The 15,675-nt window shown below is 41.7% G+C and overlaps 2 protein-coding genes and 1 pseudogene across 5 annotated transcripts; 2 read left to right on the top strand and 1 right to left on the bottom strand.

The window, feature by feature from the left end:
* Window positions 1–1,015: 1,015 nt before the first annotated feature.
* On the bottom strand, window positions 1,016–6,183 carry LOC129008559 (uncharacterized). Of its 3 annotated transcripts, none has more exons than XM_054440947.2 (2): window positions 5,792–6,183; window positions 1,016–2,608 (listed from the first exon to the last, which is right to left on the bottom strand). In XM_054440947.2, the coding sequence occupies exon 2, from the start codon at window positions 2,221–2,223 to the stop codon at window positions 1,174–1,176; it is 1,050 nt and encodes a 349-aa protein (XP_054296922.2). In that variant the 5' UTR covers window positions 2,224–2,608; window positions 5,792–6,183; the 3' UTR covers window positions 1,016–1,173. The 3 variants fall into 3 exon arrangements, with proteins under 3 accessions (XP_054296922.2, XP_054296923.2, XP_063528157.1); XM_054440948.2 differs by lacking the exon at window positions 5,792–6,183 and adding an exon at window positions 5,197–5,625; XM_063672087.1 differs by lacking the exon at window positions 5,792–6,183 and adding an exon at window positions 5,031–5,278.
* LIPT2 (lipoyl(octanoyl) transferase 2) lies at window positions 5,260–8,495 on the top strand. 2 transcript variants are annotated; one of them, XM_054440949.2, is made up of 2 exons: window positions 5,260–5,765; window positions 6,643–8,495. In XM_054440949.2, the coding sequence occupies exons 1-2, from the start codon at window positions 5,300–5,302 to the stop codon at window positions 6,870–6,872; spliced, it is 696 nt and encodes a 231-aa protein (XP_054296924.2). In that variant the 5' UTR covers window positions 5,260–5,299; the 3' UTR covers window positions 6,873–8,495. The 2 variants fall into 2 exon arrangements, with proteins under 2 accessions (XP_054296924.2, XP_063528158.1); XM_063672088.1 differs by having other exon boundaries at window positions 5,300–5,803; window positions 6,643–6,762.
* Window positions 8,496–11,268: 2,773 nt separating this feature from the next.
* Window positions 11,269–14,936, top strand: LOC129008689 (probable ribosome biogenesis protein RLP24; annotated as a pseudogene).
* Window positions 14,937–15,675: the final 739 nt, after the last annotated feature.

Below are 15,675 nucleotides of genomic sequence, written 5' to 3'. Positions count from 1 at the left end.
CCAATGTAGCAAATATGTCAATTCTCCCCAAGTTGATATAAAAGTATAATGCAATTCCTATAAAAATCCCAACAAGATTTTTTTTGTGGCCACCAACCCAGATCTACCAACAGTATTTTTTTTTTTTTTTTGAGATGGAGTCTCACTCTGTCACCCAGGCTGGAGTGCAGTGGCGCAATCTCGGCTCACTGCAAGCTCCACCTCCCGGGTTCACGCCATTCTCCCACCTCAGCCTCCAAAGTAGCTGGGACTACAGGCGCCCGCCTAATTTTGTTTTTGTATTTTTAGTAGACATGGGGTTTCACTGTGTTAGCCAGGATGGTCTCAATCTCCTGACCTTGTGATTCACCTGCCTCAGCCTCCCAAAGTGCTGGTATTACAGGCATGAGCCACCGCGCCCAGCCCCAACAGTATTTTTTAGACATACTTATCATTCTGAAATTTGTATGGAAAGGCAAAGGAACTAGAATAACTAAAACCATTTTGAGGAAAAAATAAAGTGGGATCAATCAGGCTACCTGATTTCTATATATTTATTATATAGAATAAATATATATTTATTATTTCTATAGATTTATTATATAGTTACAGCAATCAAGACTGCAGGGCAGGTTGAATATCCCTTTTCTGAAATGCTTGGGACCAGAAGTGTTTCAGATTTTTTTTTTTTTTTTTAGTTTGAAATATTTACACATACACAATGAGCTAGCTTGAGGATAAGATCCCAGTTTAAACACGAAGTTCATTTATGTTTCATATACACTTTATACACATAGCCTGAAGGTAATTTTATACAATATTTTAAATAATTTTGGCATGAAACAAAGTGTGGATACACTGAACCATCAGAAAGCAAAGGTGTTAACATCTCCACCACCCATGTGGACGATCTGTGATTGTTTGGCATCACCATCATTCCTGATTCTGAATTTTTACGTTACCGATAAGCAATCATTTTTTTACACTTATTCACATATAAGTACTTAACAGTAAAAAAAAAATGACAAACCAGTAATACAATGAAAAAAACAGTGTATTCAGGTTAAGTAAGCCAGCACAGTAGTGTCACCAGAATACCTGTATCAGCTGTTAAGCAACAACAACAAATAGCAGTAGGCTTTCAGTTTCCAAGTATGATGCTGTTTTGACTAAAAGGTTACTGTACACTGTATTTTATTTTATTTTTAGGTGAGAAGCAGCATCAGAGGCAGTTGAGGGACCAAGAAGTGGGTCCTGTAGAGAGGAAGAAGCATTCCTCTGGATGGCTTTTTTAAATGTTTCTTTCAGAGTCATCTGCCTCATTAACGATGCTTTTTGTCTTAGAAGTCTCTCTTTGATTTTATAAACTGACATGACTTCTTGCTCTGTTATGAATGCATGCTGCTCTAGTCCTTTAATAAGCCCATCACACATTTTTACCATGTCGTCTATAGGCACTTTTTCTGCAGTGTTAACATCATCTTCATTATCATTATTATCATGATCATCTTGATTCAGAACCATTTTTGTTACTTCACCATTGGACAATGAATGAACAACCGAAGCCTCATTATTACTGTTAAAAACGTCTTTGATATCCTCTTCTTCCAGCTTACTGACAGTCTCTGGATGTATATTTTTTGTATATGTAAGGAGGTCAGACATTATTTTTTTCTCACGTGACATATAGAATCCTTCAAAGTTACCATCTTGTTCATCACCATCACTGAACTTGCCAGTAAACTTCTCTGCTGCTTCATGACCAGCAGATGCTTTATTGCCACAAATCTTTAAAAATTTAATGCCGTGTCTTTTCTTAAATTTCTGCAACCAGCCTGTTGAATATTCACAGTTCCCCTCAATTTTTAGTTCATTGTGATAGATCTTTGCTTGTTTCATGATCAGCATACCATTAAGTGGCATGTGTTCACTGCGACGCTGACGGATCCACTCTTTCAATACACGATCAAGATCTTCATTTTTAGCTTTATGAAGTGTTTTTCTATTTTTCATTAATATCTGCTCATCACTTTCAGCATAAAACTTCAACAGTTTATCCTTCTGTTTCTTCAGGTCATATATGGTGGTCATTCCAACACCATACTCTTCTGTAAGATGTTTCACACTTACACCACTGTCCAGTTTCTCCAACAACTTGACTTTCTGTGCTATAGATAAACATAAATGCTTCCTCTTTTTCTTATCACTGGTATTCACAGGGGTATCTTTAGGTCTTTTTGACATTTTCAACAATATATTTACACCACACAGCAGAGAATAAGCAAAAAAATGCAGCGAGTAATGCACATAGGTCTTGGCCCCATGTGGGGCATTGTGGGAAACCTGTTGTTGGCGTGTCCAGCCTGCACACGTGCCATTTAATTACCTTTTGTGGGAATGCATGGGGAAATCCAGGTGTGAGCAGAAAAACTGCAGCAGAAGAGAGTGGGGAGGGTCTTTTTCCCGTTGGGGATGTTGCATGAACTGTGTCTTTTGCACCTGTGTTTTGACTGCAACTCACATAAGGTCAGGTATGAAATTTTCCATTTGTGGCATAATGTCAGTACCCAAAAAGTTTAGGATTTTGGAGCATTTCAGATTTCAGATTTTTAGATTACGGATGCTCAGCCTGTATTGGTAGAGGAATAAACACATAGATCAATGGAACAGAATACAGAAACTAGAAATAGGATCACATGAATATGTCCAACAGGTTTTGACAAAGGCATAAAAGCAATTCAATGGAGGAAACATAGCCTTTTGAACAAATGGTGTTGGCATAATGTAACATACATATGCAAACAAACAAAAAGGAACAACAGCAACAACAACCAAAGTTTTACACCTATTTTAAAAATTAACTCAAAATGTATTATAGACTTAAATGTAAAATAAAAAATCTTAAAAAAAATAGGCAGTAGAATGTCTTCAGGATCTAGGGCTGGGCAAAGAGTTATTAAACCAAAAGCATCAATAAAAGGAAAAGTGGATAAATTGGACCTTATCACAATGACAAACTTTTGCTCTGCAAAAGATACAGTTAAGAAGATGAAAATATAAGCCATACACTGTGAGAAACTATTTACAAAGCACATATTTGACAAAGGGCTAATATCTAGAATATATAAAGATATCTCAAAACTCAACAGTACAAAAAACAATTAATTAGAAAATGGGCAAAAGACATGAACAGACATTTCACTGAAGGGAATATACACATGGAAAATAAGCACATGAAAAGATGTCTTACATCATTAGTCAATAGGGAAATACAAATTAAAATCACAATAAGACACCACCACACACCTATTAGAATGGCTAAAATAAAAGCTAATGCTCATGAGGATGCAGACAAACTGGATCATTCATACACTGGTGGTGGGTATGTAAAATGGTACAGCCGCTCTGGAAAACATTTTGGCAGTTTCTTAAAAAACGAAACATGTAACTACCATGCAACCCAGCAACTGCACTCCTGGGCATTTCTTCCGGAGAAGTGAAAACTTATGTTCACACAAAAACCTGTACACAAATGTTTACAGTACCTTTACTCAGAATATCTGAAAACTAGAAACAACCCAGGTGTTCTTCAGTGAGTGAATGGCTAAACAAACTGAGGTACATTCATACTATGGACTACTACTCATCAATAAAAAGAAATGAACTATTGATACATGCAACAACTTGGATGAGTCTCCAGATAATTATGCTGAGTGAAAAAAAAACTCTAAAAGGTTGCATTCTGTATGATTCCATCTATACAACACAGACGTTTGCCAGGAATTAAGAAGCAGTGTAACTACAAAGAGCAACATGAGGGATCCTTGTGGTGATGAAAATGTTCTGCATCTTGACTGTATCAATGTCAGTATCCTGGTTGTGATATTGTACTACAGTTTTGCAAGGTGTTTCCATTGGGGGAAGCTGGGTAAAGGGTACATATAATCTGTCCGTATTATTCCTTACAACTGCATATGAGTGTCCAATTTTCTCAAATAAAACATTTAATTAAAATAGTACATACGTGATTTCTCTTGTCCAAACCCTGATTGATAATTTGAACCCTTCATCAGACTGGAAAACTTCTCTTCTATTCCTAGATTGCTAAGTATTTTGGTCAGAAGAGGTGTTTATTTTTGCCAACAGATTTATCTGTGTTTTTTTAACATAATAATAGCTTTAATTTTAAAAAAAATTTTGTTTTATTATTCCTTCCAATGAAGGCTTTTCTCTTTTAAGGTAAATTACACTGTTTGATTTCAGAATGCAAAACCAACCTTGCATTCCTGGGATAAACCCTACTTCATCATGATGTATTAATCCTTTTATAAATTGCTGGATTTGATTTGCTAATATTTGCTTAGGATCTTTATGTCTATGTTTATGAAATGTTTTTCAGACACCTATGGTGTCTGAAAGGTCCTCAGTAAAAGTTCATTGAATTCAGACTTGTTTAAATGATATTCTAAATACAACATAGCTGATGTTGTGGTCCAGACACCCCCTCAGGGCCTAGACAGTCATTCCCTCAGCTTCTGGAGTTGGTTGCTGATGATTCACAACTGAGTCCTTCTCTGGGGGCCGCCCTCCACCAAGGGAAGCAGTCTTGCAAAAAAAAAAAAAAAAAAAATCACAGCTCCTCCCCAGGTGTAGCCTGTATCCATGACTGGTCAATGCAAGGATACGAGTTTCTGGCCCCCTTGCTTTAATGTGGAACTACTCTGAAGGGTCATCCTAGGCGCCAAGCATGCCTTGGGATTGGTCAAGGCCTCTGCTGCAACTGTTTTGCAGGCCAACTTCTTCCCCTGCCTACAAATTCCTGCTTGCTTCACTTTCTTACAGGTGCTGATATTTAAGTTCTCCCTACCTCCACCAATAACCTTGTAGGCAAGCTAATCTCCCTCTTGCGTCCCCCAGGGGCTCAACACAGGACACACCACGTTACCCCGTTTTATTTTTCTTTTCATAGCACTTAACACCTCATACGTGAAATAACCTCATTTACTTAATACTTAAAATACTTATCGTCTGCTGTAAGAATGTAAGCTTACCAGGACAGATCTTTCTCATACGCTATGCACCGCTGTATCAAGCGCCTAGGGAAGGGCCTGCAGAGCTAGCAGGCACTAAATACTGGTTGTTGAATGAACCGATGAGGCCGGCCCCGCGCTTTTGGTCGTGAGAGCACACATCCCCGCTCCAGCTTTTAACACGCACCTGGGAGCTGCGGCTCGGGGTGTGCCCCTGAGTCCCTGCCCCTCAGGCCACGCCCCCAGGCCCAGGGAGAGGGCGGGGCCCCGCGGACGCCGCGGCGGGGACGATGCGGCAACCCGCAGTTCGGCTGGTGCGCCTGGGTCGGGTGCCGTACGCCGAGCTACTGGGGCTGCAGGACCGCTGGCTGCGGCGGCTGCAGACCGAGCCAGGCACTGAGGCCCCGTCGGGGACTGAGGCGGGCGCGCTCCTGCTCTGCGAGCCCGCGGGGCCCGTGTACACGGCCGGGCTGCGCGGCGGCCTGACGCCCGAGGAAACTGCGCGGCTACGGGCCTTGGGCGCCGAGGTGCGCGTCACAGGCCGCGGTGGCCTGGCCACCTTCCACGGCCCGGGCCAGCTGCTTTGCCACCCGGTGCTTGACCTGCGGCGTCTCGGCCTGCGCTTGCGCATGCACGTAGCGTCGCTGGAGGCGTGCGCCGTGCGCCTGTGCGAGCTCCAGGGCCTGCAGGACGCCCGCGCGCGGCCCCCGCCCTACACCGGCGTCTGGCTGGACGATCGCAAGATCTGCGCGATCGGTGAGCGCCGGGGCGCGAGGCGGTACCTGAGAGCCGGGGTCGGAGCTTGAGGCCTGGGGGCGGGGTCTGACGGGGCTGGACCAATGGAGGTGAGGGTAGAGCTCGGGCCGGGAGGAGGCGTGTCTAGCGCGGGTTTTGAATCACAACTACCCGCTGCGTTTGAGTTTTTAAGTCTCTCCTCAGATATCGTATATTCAGAAGCAGAAGGCTCCTCACATCAGTCCAACACGCATTTCTGTGAAGAGAGACAAAGAGAAGTGAATTGCCAGGTTACTTCCTGCGAATCACAATGTCATGGCAAATAAGGGTGCTAATGTTCAAACTTTTTTTTTTTTTGAGAGGGAGCCTCGCTCTGTCACCCAGGCTGGAGTGCAGTGGCGCAATCTCGGCTAACTGCAAGCTCCGCCTCCCGGGTTCACGCCATTCTCCTGCCTCAGCCTCCAGAGTAGGTGAGACTACAGGCGCCCACCACCAGCCCGGCTAATTTTTTGTATTTTTAGTAGACATGGGGTTTCACCGTGTTAGCCAGGAGGCCAGGGCGGATCTCGTGACCTCGTGATCCGCCCGCCTTGGCCTCCCAAAATGCTGGGATTACAGGCGTGAGCCACTGTCCCCGTCCCCAAACTTTTTTTTTTTAAGTATTGGAATCTGTTAAAAGACATTTCCTGGAATCCTCATGATGAGTGCACTGTCTTGAAGCCAAGCACCCCTTCCTTTCATTTGTTTCCTTTTCCCTTCTGGGTACAATCCCTTGTTTCTCCAGAAACAAAATTTGAAAACCAGTGATCTAGTCCAGTTCTCTCATTGCCCTGAGAGGGACACCAAAGCCCGGAGAGTGGAGGGTATCTACTCTAAGACCCTTTGGCTTGCCTTGCAGGAGTCCGCTGTGGAAGGCACATCACATCCCACGGCCTGGCTCTCAACTGCTCTACCGACCTCACGTGGTTTGAGCACATCGTGCCCTGTGGACTGGTTGGGACAGGCGTCACTTCCTTGAGTAAGGAGCTCCAGAGGCACGTCACGGTGGATGAAGTAATGCCACCTTTCCTTGTGGCCTTTAAGGAGATCTACAAGTGCACACTGATCTCAGAGGACAGCCCCAACTGAAGAGTACTCATGTTATAACAGCCAGGATGCTCCTGCCTTGGGAAGCACGAAGTCTGACTTGAGTCACCTACTGAAACCCAGATTTTAGACCTGGCCTGTCATTCACCGATCATGAAACTAAGGACATACCATGAGCTCTGAGCCACTGTTTTCATATGTATCCTGTTTTATTTATATCTTCCCCACCTACCTCAGAGATACTAGATGTGACAACAGTGAGAAAAGCAACACACGCTATATAAAACATTAGCACTGCTATTGACAGCAGTGTCTCAGCTTAGAGAAATTCAGATGTCATAGATTGTCATTTCTCGATTGTTGATGTCATAGATTGTCATTTCTCGATTGTTGCTTCCTCAATACTGTGTCTAACTGAGCAATTCTGGGCTCTAGTTCCTTTGATTTTGTGGGAATCAAATCTCTGAATGGCCCAGGTGAAGGTGATGTGATGTAGTGCTTTTTTCATTCTCAAGAGACCTGGGTTCTTTCTGCAATAAAGGGAAAAGGGAAGAACTTTCGAAGAATAAAATGGGATCTTACCTTCCTAGGTTTGATTCCCCAAGTTTGATAATTTAGCAGTTTTTAGTTGGGTTACCCTGAGCTAGGCTAAAGACTGCAGGAAGGATAAGAATAATTTCTCACACTGTACAAATGCCAAAGATAGAAGTGAGTTTTTCTTATATGAGACCTCTAAATTTGTAAGGCTGCATATTATCTGTTGCTGTGTAACAAATCACCAAAACTTAGTGACTTAACAGTAAACATTATCTCGTTTGTGGGTCAGGAATTTGGGGGAAGCTTAGCTGGGTGTTTCTAGGTTGGGGTCTCCCACGAACTTGCAGTTAAGATGTCAGCTGGAACTGCACTTATTCAAAGGCTTGGCTGGGCTGGAGGATCAGCGCCCCATATGGTGCACTCACTTGCCTGGTTGGTTATGGTTGCTGACAAGAGGCCTCAGTTCCTCACCATGTGGACCTCTCTATAGGGCTGCTTAATTGTTCTCATGACAGGGCAACTGGCTTCCCCTAGAGCAAGTCATGCCAAAGAAAGACAAGCTGGAAGCCACACTGTCTTTTATGACCCAGCCTCAGAAGTCACACAGGCATTTCTGTAGTCTTCTAACAGATGAGCCCTGTTCAGTGTGGAAGGGACTTCACTAGGGCGAGGTGAGGATTATTAGGGGCCATCTTGAAGAATGGCCACCACAGCCTATTAAGAGTGGAAAGAGCCTCAAATGAGAAGTCAGGGGACCCTGGTTCCAGTTCTGGCTCTGTGGAAAAGTCGTTTACTCTCTGGTCTTCAGTTTCTCCTTAAACCAGTGCTGTTCAATAGAAATACAATGCAAGCCACATTGTAATTTGACATTTTCTAGGATCCATGTTAAAAAGGTAAAAGAAATGGGTGATGTTATTTTTATTTTATTTTATTTAAGAAATGAGGCCTCGCTATGTTGCCCAGGCTGGTCTCAAACTCCGGGGCTCAAGGGATCCTTCTGCCTCAGCCTCACAAAGTGCTGGGATTACAGGTGTGAGCCACCATGCCTGGTCTATGATGTTAATTTTAATATTTTAGTTAACCCAATATACAAAAATATCAATATAAAGCAATATGAATGTTTTCTTGGATATTTTATATTCTTTTTCTCATGCTGAGTCTTCAAAATATAGTGTGTATTTTACACTTATAGCACACCTCATTTTGGACTAGCCACATTTTAAAAGTGCTCATTGGTCACATGAGGACCGACCATTCTCACATCTAAAGTCCTTTTGAGCTCCCAGGGTTCTGTGGTCTCACTGGCTTCTAGGAAGAAAGATGAATCCTCCTACATCTGAGGTCTGATTTTTTTAATGCAAATAATTTATAGCAATTATTCAAGCTGAAAAGGACTTTAGAGGTATATTCCTACCCCCTCATTGTAAAGAGATGAAAGCAAGACTTAGGAAAAACCTCAAAGTCAAAGTAAATTAATGCCAAAGCCAGCACTGAGTCTTAGGCATAAGCCCCTTTCTCATGCTCTTTTTCTGCTGTGCACACTGATTTAGAGCTTGGAACAATATGGTTTATGTGTCATGGACATTCCATCAATATTACTTGATTGATGGTTTATCACCTGTAATTTGGTCCATATTCTTCCTGGGCCTTAGTTTCCCATCCACAGGGCTACTGCTGCTGTTGTAGGGGTGTGGGAGTGAGGAGTCATTGATAATTACTTTGTGTTATTATTGCCAAAAAGGAAAATAATTATTCCAGGAAAAGTGGAGTTAGATTCTCATAGATGGAAGGCCGTGCACAGTGTTTCTACCTATCTGATACTCAGCCTCCCTCTCTAGCAACCCTAACAAATGACCATACAACTTGTTCTTGAATGCTTCCAGAGACTGGAAAAGAAATAGACATGTACTCAGCACTTGTTTATAATGCCACATACGGTCATACTCTGTTAGCCTCTTAAGTATGTGCTCTCATTTGACAGCCTGTTCCATTCTTCTGGACCATAGAGAATCTGTACACAGTTGTAGTGGCTGATTTGCGTGACCTTCCTGAACCTCAGTTTCATTACATGAAACAAGGATAGTGGTAAGAATTAGGTGACATAATTACAGGTAAAGCATTGAGGGTAATGTTGGCCCAGAGTAAAAGCTCAGTAAATCTTATCATTATTATTACCATCTGTCCTCCATGAGCCTTCTCCAGGGAAATTATCCCCAGATCCTTTGAGTTCCCCTCAAGGCAATAGGCTCCGCAAGAGTAGAGCTGCTTCTGCCTTGTTTCCTTCTGCATTTCCAGCATGTAGCACTGGGCTTGACATACACAAGGCTATTTGAAAATATCGATTAAGGGGAATTGAACTATTTAAAGTCTCCTCCCATCCTGCCCATCTCTGTGTGCACCAGCCCCAGCTCATGTGTGTCCCATTAGGTGCAGCGCTCATGGCTGAGCACAGCAGTCTTGGTGTGGACAGACCAGCACAGAGTACAGGAAACTGTTGCTTCCTGTGCTGGACTTGGGGGATACAAACTGGCCCTCATGGTGCTGGCCTGCAGACGTGTTCTCTTTGGCTTATGGGATTTTATGTATGTGTGTATGTATCTGAATAAGTTTAGTAATTACCAACATTTAAAAAATGGGAAATTGTCATGTAAAAATTTGGTTTTCTGGCTTCTCATGAAAATTAGAGAGATCTGGAAACATTGGGCCATCTGCCTGACAATTGGAAGCAGGTATGGTTTTGTTGTTTTGTGTGTGTGTGTGTGTGTGTGTGAGACGGAGTCTCACTCTGTCGCCCTGGGTTCAAGCGATTCTGCTGCCTCAGCCTCTCAAGTAGCTGGGATTACAGGCATCCACCACCATGCCCAGCTAATTTTTGTATTTTTAGTAGAGACGGGGTTTCACCAGGCTGGTCTTGAACTCCTGGCCTCAAGTGATCCACCCGCTTCGGCCGCCCAAAGTGCTGCAATTACAGGCATGAGCCACCATGCCCAGCCAGAAGCAGGTATGTTTTTAAAATTGCATTTTCCAGTTACCTGCAGCACGTCCCCTCTCTTCCCCACTTGTTGACATTAGCTTCCTGGCCCCTGTAGGCATTTGAGTTGGTGACCCCTAATCTAGACATTTCCTTGTTCTGAGACACAGCAGAGTCTCAGTGGACCCATCATAGTATTGGTTTTATACCGTAGTCATTGGGAGCCCTTTAAGGAAGGGCCATGACTTACTCATTCCTGTGTCCCTGGCCCCTGCCTCAGGGCCTGGCATAGAATAGGCAGCAGAAAATGTATGATAGTTTTTAATCTTCACCAAATATTTCTGGCTGTCTGCTTTCTGGACACATGGCAGGATTGTGCTTTGTGGCCCCAACATGGGTGAGTAGGGGCAAGGTTAACTTCTTCTGGTTAATTTATGAATGGAAGTGGCATGTCACTTCTGAGCTGGAGCATTGACTAGCTGGTGCCAGGCCCTTCAGAGTTTCCCTCTGGAACAGTGACCAACAACACTGAAGATGGTGGCTGCTTCCTGAGGGACTGCAATGATCAGAGCCCCCTGCTGACGATGGACATGCATTGGAGTTCAGCCACTTATATGTCACAGCACAACCTAGCCTGCTGTAACTAATGTAATTGTTTATATTAATCAGAACTCACATTTGTAAGTGTAGAAACCCAATTCTAACATAAGCCCAAAAAAAGAACAAGGGTGGGGGTTATTGGAAAAGGTACTGGAGTCTCATAGAATCCAAGAGTAAGGAAGCAGCTGAAGAACAGAACCAGAGTGTGAAGCTCTTTAGGAACTTAGGTATTTTCCCTCCCACTCTCTGTCATGCTTTGTGGCATGTGTTTGCTTCATTTTGTCTCGCTTCAGTCCAGCTTTCTCTATTTCCCAGGCCACCTGGTGGAAAATGGCTGCTGCTGCTGCTCCTACCACTGCTGCTGCTATCCATGAATGTTGGGGTAGAGTCAAGGTTTCTTACTTGAGCAGCTGGGTGGATGGATGCTAAAGATACTGCTGGGATGGAGAACACCAGATAAGGACCAAGTTTGGAGAGGAAGATGATGAGTTCAGTTTTTGATAAATCAAGTTTGAGATACTCATGGGAGAGGCAAGCAGAGAGAGCCAAGAGGCAGTTGGGTCTGGAGCATGAGTGAGATGAGTGAAGGTTTAGGTGCAGAAGCTCTAAGACAGGAGAGCAGAGAACTGATAAGTGTGAGACATAGGCTGTGTGAGGCACAGGCTGGCAAGGAGGAGTAGGCCAAGTAGACTGAGAAGTAGAGAATAAATGGTGCAGGGACACAGAATGGGACATCATGACTGTCTCATCCTCTGGCAGTCTCTTCCTCCGGCAACCCGGCAAGATAGGCAAGGTTATTTTACGGATGAGAAAACCGAGGCTCCAAGAGGCCAAGTGCCTTGTGAGAGAGGTCATGTTGTTGATAAGGGCAGGGTGAGTCTGGGCTCCCAGTGTGGGCTCTGAAGATAAAGTGAGGCAGGCCTGCAGGAGGAGCCCCCAGGAACAGGTGGTCAGTGGGTAGGCAAAACGGGAGGATGTAGAGCAGGAGGCCAGAGTTAGGCTGAGGTCTAGCTGTGGCATCAGGTCAGGCTACTGCTGCGGGTTCCTGGCTCTCCTTCCTGCTTGGACAGATCCCACCTCCGGTTTCCCACTGGGGCCTTTCCTTAAGGAAGGAAGCTGAGCATATGAAGGAGGATATTTAACACCCTGGCTCTCCTCCTTTGAAAAAGCCTCCTCTTGTTTGTTCAGAGTCTTTTCCTCAAAATAAACAGATTGTCCAGAGTCTGGTGAATGAGTGCTGAGGGTGAGGACGTGACCAACTGCAGTTACTAGTCCAGTGTCTTGTTCCCCCACTGAGGCTGGCAGGAAACTGAACAGAGCCAGCTTTGGCAGCATGATCAGGTATCAGGCACCTCGCTTTGTGTAAAAGTCTCTGACAGGGTCTCCCTATGTTGCCCAGGCTGATCTCGAACTCCTGGGCTCAAGAGATCCTCCTGTCTCGGCCTCCTGAAGTGCTAAGTAGGATTACAGGCACGAGCCACCACACCCGGCTGTAAAAATGTACTTATTCTCCAGCCTCTTTTGTATAAACCGTAGTAAGGGATGGGAGTAATGATGTTATCTGTGAAAATAGCCACCATTTACCCATAAGATAAAACTTGTTAAAGCCTCCTGAGTCTAACCTAGTATATCAGGCCCTTTTTCACACACACAAAAAATCCTTTTCGGGATTTAACGGAATCTGTTGTTTCCCCTAGGTTGAAAAACAACTCTAAGACACTTTAAAGTACCTTCTTGGGCTGGGTTACATGGTTCCCAACCTAGGTTTGAGACTTTTGCTTAAGGCAGGTTTTAGAAACCCTTGAATTCAGAAAAGTTAATTCAGAAATTTGATAAACAGAACTATTTAAAAACTAACTGGAAAGATTATATGTTCTTTCTGAATTATTCAGAAATTATGCATCATTTTCCTTCAAGAATGACAGGGTCAGAATGTGGAATACCAAGATACCTCTTGACTTCCTCTCAAGCTCCGTGTGTGGTCAGTGGAGGCCCATGCGAGCTCAGCATGTGTACTGAGAAGTGTTAGTTTCTTTGGGGCCCATCTACCCTGACCACTTCATGATGTTCATCTGCAGCTATTGCAAGGTGTTCAGATTGTGTAAATACAAATGGCATAAAAACTTTAAAAGAAGTGCAATTCTCGAAAGGTTAGGTGGACTAAAGCATTCTGTAAAGCAACTGGTAATAATGAGCTAACAGTAGATAATTCATTTGAATTTGAAAAATACAGAAATGAGCCTGTCAAATACCGGCAAGAACTATGGAATAAAACTACTGATGCAATGAAGACAGTTGAAAAGATCAAACAAATGCAAAGCTAAATTTATAATGAACAAATTGAAGAAAAAAAAAGGACTACAGAAAGTTCAGGACATCAAAGAAGTCAGGCAAAACTCATCTTGACACCTCTTGCAGGCAAAGGAAAGCAGCTGGAAGAAAAGATGATACAACAGTTATAACAGGATGCAGACATGGAAGAGGTTTCCTAAAAATCTCATTGTCTATAACCGTTTCTATATTTACATTTGAAAATCTCCTTTGGAGACTTAGAACCTCTAAATTATTGACTTATTTTTTAATATAAGGTCACTCAAATGAAAGGTGATTAAAAAATCATCTACATTGCTGTCTACAAAACATCAGACAATATGGATGTTAGATTGCATCTCATTGTTAACTCTTTACTGATAGATATGTTTGTAAATACAGAAGTGAAATGTGGACATAAAATGGTTATGCTATTTGGTTAATGGTACTAGGCAATATTTCTGTAATTAATGACATTCAAAAATTTATGGCTAGTGATATATATATTAAGTAAAATTTTCTTTGCAGTAAAATATGCCTTTTATTGTTATACAAGGGAGGATATAAGGAACCAACAGTTTGTATGAAAATAGCTCAAATAATATCTTCTATTTTGATTTTAGTATGTCTTATTTTGGTTTATTAGCATCTTAGAACAAAATGGCCTTATATAATGAAGCCCAGTTATGCTGGACTGTTTTGACCTGTTTTATTTGTTCTGACAGATAATTGGGGATGAGAGCCGAATAGTGTTTGCCTGAAATGACTGACACTATATAATTTCTGCTTTGGCAAATACTCAGTTCTAACTTGTGATTCCTGGTAGAACAAGCTTTATTTTTCTAGCCTAGCAGTGATCTAGAAGCAGATGTTATCTCAGTGCCTTTTAAAATTTGTTGTGTGGTTTTCTTTTAAAAAGCCACATAATAATTTTGGAAAACAATGTATGGGTAGAACATCTGTCTGTTATTTGCACACAAAACCACTTTTAATGGGTACAAAGTTAAATTAGGAGGAATATATTCGGATGCCCTGTTGCACAGTAGGGTGAGTACAGTTAATGAATGTTCTTGCTACAAATAAATGATAAATGTTTGAGCTGATGAGCATGCTAATTACACTGATTTGATCGATACACATTGTATGTGAAATAGTACATACACCATATTTACAATTATGTATCAGTTTAACATTTTAAAAAACATTTCTAATGTAAAAAGTATCTCTCAAACTGTAGATTAACTTCTTGATTTATATTTAAATATGAATCTTAAGCAAAATAGTGAAAATAATCATCTTGATTTAGTGTTTTTCTCCCATATGTGAATTGTATATACTTAGGTGAGGACAATAAAATCAACTGAACTGTAAGCTTAGAATAGGACTGAGGGGTAATTTTGCACAGCAGTTTTACTAAGGGTACATTGTTGCTTCAAAACTCTCTCTCTCTCTCTCTCTCTCTCAATAAATGGCCAAAGGGATTAGTACTTTACCTTTGGAGGTCCTCAAAGCGTTATTTGGAGTTGATAATACTTCAGCTAGAACCAAGTTGAATCTGTTTTTTTCTGAGGAGTATTGGTAGCATAAATGTGATTATAAACAAAGTAACAGTTAAGATGTATGTATGCAATGACTGCTATTTATACAAAATTTAAATCTGCAAATAGAATCAGCATGTTTATGGGTTATTAAAATTGTCTAAATTCTTAGGTTTATACTACATGTGTTGATTTACAAATAAATGATTTATTAAGTGATTTTTTAAAAAGTCTCTCTCTGAAAACTCCCATGGAAACCAGATTTTTGTAATCTAAATCTGATTTTTTTAACCAAATTTTTATCATATTATCATACCATTTTATAATATCTATAAAGTTAAAAAAACTTGTACTCCCACCTAACACAATCCTTTTCACTTATGTGTGTTTTCAGTATTTGATCATGAGCAGACATATTTTTACATACTTCTAATATGTGGACAAAATTTTGTATACTTTTTTTCATCATCTGTGATTTTGTTTTTAATTAAGTCTTATGATCACACATAATTTTTAAATTTGTGTATATCTCCTCTACTTTAATCCTTTTAAGTTGGCAAAAGCACCATTCCCAATCACAAATACACAGGAGTTCTACAGTTTTAGGTTTCTGAATGGCTGTTTAAAGACAGTCCTAAATTACAACTTAGTCTGACTTAGATTGTAAAGAATTGAAGACTGAAGTTTAACTTGCTACTATTTTTAAAGCATTTGACCTTATAGATCATCTATAAAATGTGAGAAGTGTTAAATAATCCTTATTTGATATTACACATAAACCACACTAAAATGCCTTTCAATAAGTAAAAGGAACCATTTTAGATAAAGGGAATCCAAATTAGATTGGCACAGTTAAGGCCAAAAATTTAAAGTATATATTGCTACCTTA

The sequence above is a fragment of the Pongo pygmaeus genome, chromosome 9 (assembly GCF_028885625.2).
Source record: "Pongo pygmaeus isolate AG05252 chromosome 9, NHGRI_mPonPyg2-v2.0_pri, whole genome shotgun sequence".
In the NCBI taxonomy this organism is placed as follows: Eukaryota; Metazoa; Chordata; class Mammalia; order Primates; family Hominidae; genus Pongo; species Pongo pygmaeus.
The sequence above is the reverse complement of the archived record's forward strand: the minus strand, read 5'-3'. Positions and strand labels throughout refer to the sequence as shown.